General features: G+C 48.6%; 1 protein-coding gene across 1 annotated transcript in view; it reads right to left on the reverse strand.

Annotated features, from left to right (window-relative positions):
- TUBAL3 (tubulin, alpha-like 3) overlaps window positions 1-1,058 on the reverse strand; it is a 5,704-nt gene extending 4,646 nt beyond the window's left edge. The window contains exon 1 of the mRNA XM_009073111.1: window positions 1,004-1,058. Coding sequence (XP_009071359.1) covers window positions 1,004-1,006 — 3 coding nt within the window. The 5' untranslated portion in view covers window positions 1,007-1,058. The remainder of the gene's footprint in view (window positions 1-1,003) is intronic.
- Between the last annotated feature and the right edge of the window lie 5,538 nt (window positions 1,059-6,596).

Raw genomic sequence — 6,596 nt, forward strand, 5'->3', positions numbered from 1 at the left:
TTTTTTTGAGATCCAAAGACCTCCAACATTTGCATCCAAATGAAGTGCATTTTCCAGGCTCTGGCTATAGGCAGCCTATTGTTGTCCAGCTGATTTTCCCATTGGAAGTACCATAGAAATGTATAACTGTTTTATAGCCAAACCAGCCTTAAATCAGCAGATTAAAAGGCAAAACTTCAAAAGCAAAAAAACCCTGGGAGTGACTTTGAAGTTGCCTCCCATTTGCAACATGTACACCGGCAGCTTTTCCAACCAGTTACTCTTTTGCATCCACCAGGAAAAAAAAACAACCTCCCAGTTGTGTTATTCCTTACAAAAAAAAAAGTCTCAGCTGGATCAGCCACAACTGTTCAGGGATGTGGGTTTTTTTAGTAACCAGCTCAAGTCACTTGAGTTTCACAGCTGCAAACTCTTTAGGGCAAAGATTCAATGCAAAAAGCTCGAAGGAAAAAAGAGAATTTATTCATTTCATAGCTAATCCCAAGGGGTTAGAGCAGACAAAGGCAACATGGCAGCACATTCCTAAGGAAAAAAAAGCCTTAAAGGTTGTGCTAGTTGCACTAGTTCTTTGTGGGAGACACACTGGAGGTGTTAAACGCTGGGGAAAGGACCAGCCATGCCCAAATTTAAGCTCTAAACTACCACATGGTTGAGGATTAAGCTGGTTCCCCCCGCCGAAAAAAAAGTAAAGCCCAAGTTGCATGAAAGAGGCAGAAACTTTCCAACTCAGATCCCACTCAGGAGCTGCAAACTCAGAGGGGAAAAAAGCAGCAAGAGACAACTCCATCAGCTCTTCCCAACCACATCCCTCACTTTGCCCTTATAAGGAGCAAAGAGGGAATCAATAAGGCAGAAGGTAATCAGCAACTCAACCCAAAGCTGCTTGGAACTAACATCCCCAAGAGAAAGGAGAGGAAAAAAAGAGTGAGGAAGCTCAGAACACTTGGAAGACAGACACTCTAGGTTAGGTTTAGGCTGCTAGAAACACAAGACATGCTCTTACCATGGTGAGACTGGAGACTTGCTAAGATCTAAGCAAAACAGCTGCTGCCCCTGCCTCTCCCTGCAACTTTATAGCCCAGGAAGGCTTGACTCCACCTGAATGTAAAGAAGCTTTCTGCTAGCTTAAAGGAGCAGAGCTCCTTTTCCTTTGCATCCCTGGGAATGGCAAGGGATGAAGTCAGCATGGTGTGAGTTCTGGGATTAAACAGCTCTGGGCACAGGGGACTGGGAGCTTTGGGCTTGTTTGCTTTTTAAGGAGCCTCAGCTAGGGGGGAGAAAAGGAGATGGCAAAGTTTGGGGTTGGCTAAACAGAAGGAAAAGTCCAGGAAAGTGTGAGTACTCCCAATTAATTCACTTTATCAGCCTAAACAACCTTCCCCTTACCATTGCTCAGGGCACTGACACTGATGTGCTCTGGCTTGTCTAGTTTTAGCCACAATCCTGCAGTTTTTGGTGCTATTTCCATATGCCCAATGACCTCCAGGGGAATCTGCTGACTTTTGCACCTCTGGGATGTTAAGGTGTAGGCTCAGACCTTCTGTCTGATCTTTATGGTTCATTCTGCTCTCCTGCCACAAGGACTGTGAGCCACTTTTGGCCCCATCATCCCAGACTTGATTGATTGGCTTGTCACCCTCTGCAACTCCCTGACAGGAGGTTGGAGTCAGGTGGGGGTTGGTCTCTTCTCCCAGGCAACCAGCAGCAGGACAAGAGGGCACAGACTCAAGCTCTGCCAGGGGAGGGTTAGGGTGGGAGAGATTTTTTACAGAGAGAGTGCTCAGGCATTGGAATGTGCTGCCCAGGGAGGTGGTGGAGTCACCATCCCTGGAGGTTTTCAAGCTGAGACTGGATGTGGCACTTAGTGCCATGGTCTAGTAATCATGGTAGGGCTGGACTTGATGATCTTGGAAGTAACTGCTGTAGCCTGGTGGTGGCAGAGACAACCTCCTGCACTCTCAGCCCCATGACAGATTTAGAATGGCATCAAGAAGGACAGAGACCACCACTCCCCTCAGAGGGGACCCACTGCAGCAACCTTTTTATAGCCAGAGCTCACAGCTGCTGCCTCCTTCCCACTCCCACAGCCTAAATATTGCCTCTTCACTCTCCCTGGGCTCCCCATGTGCTCTGGCACCAGTTGCTCTTTGCCTCTGGGGAGTAAATCCTAACCCAAGAGGATGTGGGTGTTGTCCCAGGACATGGCTGAGTGGCTGGAGATGGAGGGAAGAATTGAGCTGTGGCCACTTGACTCAGCAGGGACAGAGGAGTTGTTGCTTTTGCTGTCCTACATCAGAGAATGGCATTAATGCCACCCTTTCATGTGTTGGTAGAGGTTCCTCCCTGGAATCAAATGATTTTGGCCTTGGGAAGAAAAAATACTCATTCAATATTCATTGTTGGTGTTGCTGAAGCAGGAAAAAATATGGAGGAAAAGGTTTCCCTTTGCTTCAGGCTCAGACAAACAGGAGATTTTTCCATGTTTTTCCCCTGTTGGCTGAACTGATAAAGCAGCAGTTGATGTAATTCCAAAATCTGCACTTCCAGCATCATTTGTTGGCCATGTTTAATGGTTCACCTGGTTAAATTTGCTCTCTGAATCTCCTCAGCATCACCTTCCACTGGGTCCATTAGGCCTTTTCTCTGGGCAGTCAAACCTACCAGCTTCCCACACCCTCAGCCCTTCCTGGAGGGATTTGTAGTCCTTTCACTGGAGGAACACACACAACAGTTCTAGAGATCTCCATTCTCCAGGCCCCCCAGCAGCTCTCCAGCTGCTTCTCTTGTCCTCTGAGGAACATTCCAAGGGGAACCACTTATGAATGGGTCAACAAATCCTCTAGACACCCCAAATTCTTCTTGTAGGGAGGGCTCAGGGCACTGTTGCCCTAATTTAGGGCTGCTCAAAGCTCTGCTGCTGGCAGTGCTTGTCCTTTATCACACAGTGAGGCCCCAAGCTCAGCTCAGGCATCTGTTGCCGATAACCAGAGATGATTTATCCAAGCATTACCCTGTGTCTCTCTAGGGTTTCTTTCTGGCCATGCACAGTTTGTTTTCAATGCTCCTCCTTCTCTGCCTTGGTGTCATCCCTTGTTGCTTCACCTGAAGGATAAAAGCAGGGACAACTCCACTTGTTTTGCTGAATTTTTGTTGGTTTTGATGATTTTTTTTGGATGATTTTTCTCCAACCAAACTTCATCTACAAACATCCTCACAGGGTGAGGCAGTAGAGTGGCTTGGATTCGGGAGGATCCATTCAGATACACTCAGAAAATCAAGACAATTAACCTTGCCACAAAAAAAATAGATTCCTAATAAAGTGCAATCCCAATGATTCCATCCATTGGAATTTGGAGGTTCTTTATGCCATGGCAAATGTTAAAGCAAAATTCCCATAACCCAACCAAATCCTCTGTGTCCTTCACTACTGAGGGAGAAGCTGTCTGGAACCTCCATTCAGCTCCAGAGCTCAGGTAACTGGAGAGATACCAAAAAGTGGTGGAAATCTAGTGAAGAGGATTTCAAGAGACATTTGGATTGGATCCTCCTCTTTAGAAGCCTCTCAGAACCCTCTTCTACAGCCTGATGCTTGAGAGTCATGCAAGGGTTGCTGCTCATTCAGATCCAAGCTGAAGCTCTGCAAATCAACTGGAAGACACAAAAGAAATCAACCTGGATGTTCAACATTTCACTTGTACCTGCTGCTGGTGGAGTGGTATCTTCTCCAATCACCTCTTTGGTTTGCCAGAGCCATCAACTTCACCACATGAAACACACCTGGTGACCTCATCCTTGGCTATGCTTTGCCCTCCTGACCTACAAAATGATACACTCAGCAGAAAAGGTCTGTCACAAGCTCTTCTCAGATCCCAAATGCCTGTGCTGAGTTGTTCAAGTAGCTGGAAAAGCCATTTGCTAAGCCCATGGCTCAGTGCCTGCTGCACTGAGGGGGTGAAGCAGAGCCCAAGGGAACAGCTGGATGCAAAGAACAGGAGGTTTGGAACTGGAAACTGCTCCAGATGAGGAGGACACAGCAGTTTGTGCTCAGTTGATGCAGAAATCATGGTCCAGAGGAGTGAGGCAGGACTGGAAAGGAGGGAAGGAATTTGGCTGGTAGAGATGAAGTGTGCAAATGTCTCTCAGTGACTCTAAGCCAAGTGAGGCAATACAACTAAACTGTTTAGGTTTGACCCGAAATAGAACCTTCATGGTTTTGTCTGCACTGGAGTCAAATAAGCAGAATTAATCCCTTAGCTTTGGCACAATATTAGAGCTGAGTCTGAGTCCTCTTAGCACACTGTGCTGAGAGTCAGCCTGGTGTGTTGGGTATGCTCTGACTCTTTCTCCCATCCCAGTGGTACGTTTCAAACTAGAAGCCCAAATTCCTTCTAAACCCTTTAAATCCATGTCTGACATCTGGTTCTGTTAAACCTTTTGGCAGCTTGAAGATGGGGCACCAACTTCTCTGATCGGAGCTGCAGGTTCCACCTCAGCAGCTAAACGTGTGGCTTTAGCATCTCTGAAGAATCCATTGCTGATTCTCCTCTGAAATGCAGCCAAGAAAGTGAAATGCCTTGTGCATATGTGAGGTTTAGAATGAGTTTCAAAGGATTTCATCCAACAGCTGCACAGAAGTGGAGATCAACCTGAGATGAATGTGATCAAGTGTAAAGAGCTGTCTGGGGTGTCAGCAGTGCCAAAGGGAGAGCTTATAGCCCAAACTGTCTGGTTTAAAGGCAAATTTGCACTCCAGAGGAGATATTTAGAGTTTATAAGCAATGATAAACTATAACCAGCCTGCTCTTCTAGGGACAGTTGTCATCCCACGAGGGGAGAAACACCATCCCTCCATATCTCCTTCATGGCAGTCATTTTCTGCAGAGGAAAAAGGCTGAAATAGGGGAAAATCCCAATCTCAGCCAACTGGGACAAGTTTACAGTTCATATCCTCACCTGAGTATATCTAAACCCTCACCCAGTGCCTTGCTGGAAGCACCACTTAGCCCCAGTGTGGGATGGGAAGAACTGTGAGGGTTCCTGATGGCTTTCCAAGGCAGAGTTTGGGGATTTGCTGGCCAAAGTCTGTCTGGCCAAGGCATCTACTGGGGTATTTTTCCAGCACTATCAAGATCAAAGACTGTGATACAGATTGTTTGCACAGTGGGTTTGTGCCAGGACACAGCTCAGGGATGATGGATAACTGGAAAGGATGAGGGAAGCTGCTGCCTCAGCCCCATGTCTACATCCAGGATACACCTGCAAGCTCTCATCCCATAGAAATCCCTTCTGTGTGCTTTGACTGAGGGATTTTAGCTGGTTTCTGAGGTATTATTTATTCTTTTGGTGAGCGAGTTGTTTCTCCTCCAGCACTTGGGTGATTTTTTTGCCCCTTTCTGGTGGGGATGAGACTGTTGCTCCTTTTCCTGGGGCTGTGGGGTGATGTCTTGTGCTCTCTGAGGAGAAAAGGCTGAGGGGAAGGATGGAGGAGGGAAGGATCACAGATTATCCTGAACTGGAAAGGACATGCAAGGATCATCAACTCCAACTCTTGTCCTTGCACAGGACACCCCAAGAACCCACCCTGTGCCTGGGAGCATTGGCCAAACACTCCTGGAGCTCTGTCAGCCTTGGGGCTGTGCCCACTGCCCTGGGGAGCTGTTCAATGCCCAAACACCCTTGTGGGAAGGACCTTGTCCTGATATCCAACCTAACCCTCCCCTGACACAGCTCCAGCTGTTCCCTCAGGTCCTGAGTTCTTAAGGTTGAGATCTTAAACTGGTGATGAATTTGGCAAGAGCCACAGGGAAGGGTAAAGAGAGAAGGATAGAGCAGGGATGGAGAGGGGGAGAATGGAGAGGGAAAGATAGTTTCATAGTATGTTAAAGGGTTGGAATGGAGCTCAGAGATAACCCAGCCCCAACCCCTGCCCTGGGCAGGGACACCTCCCACCAGAGCAGGTTGCTCAAGGCTCATCCAACCTGGAATGAAACACTGCCAGGGTTGGGGCAGCCACAGCCTCCCTGGGCAACATGGATGGAGGAGGGAAGGATGGAGAGCGAAGGAAGCAGAGGGAAGGATACAAAGGGAAGGATGGAGGAGGGAAGAATGCAGAGGAAAGGATGCAGAGGGAAGGACAGACAGAGGGAAGGATGGACAGGGAGGGATGCAGAGGGGATGAGATGGACAAGGAGGGATGCAGAGGGAAGAATGCAGAGGGACAGACGGACAGGGATGGATGCACAGGGATGCATGCACAGGGAAGGATGCAGAGGGAAGGATGCAGAGGGAAGGACACAGAGGGAAGATGCACAGGGAAGGATTCAGATGGAAGGACACAGGGAAGGATGCAGAGAGAAGGATGCAGAGAGAAGGATGCAGAGAGAAGGATGCAGAGAGAAGGACGGACAGGGAGGGTTGCAGAGGGAAGAATGCACAGGGAAGGACGCAGAGAGAAGGATGTAGAGGGAAGGACACAGGGGGAAGGATGCAGAGGGAAGGACAGACAGGGAAGGATGCAGAGGGAAGGACGCAGAGGCGCCCGAGTTTCCCGTGCGCGTTCCCGCCGCGCGGCGCTAGGGGGCGCGCGTCCCGCGGCT

Source organism: Acanthisitta chloris, unplaced genomic scaffold (assembly GCF_000695815.1).
Source record: "Acanthisitta chloris isolate BGI_N310 unplaced genomic scaffold, ASM69581v1 scaffold7184, whole genome shotgun sequence".
Taxonomy (NCBI): domain Eukaryota; kingdom Metazoa; phylum Chordata; class Aves; order Passeriformes; family Acanthisittidae; genus Acanthisitta; species Acanthisitta chloris.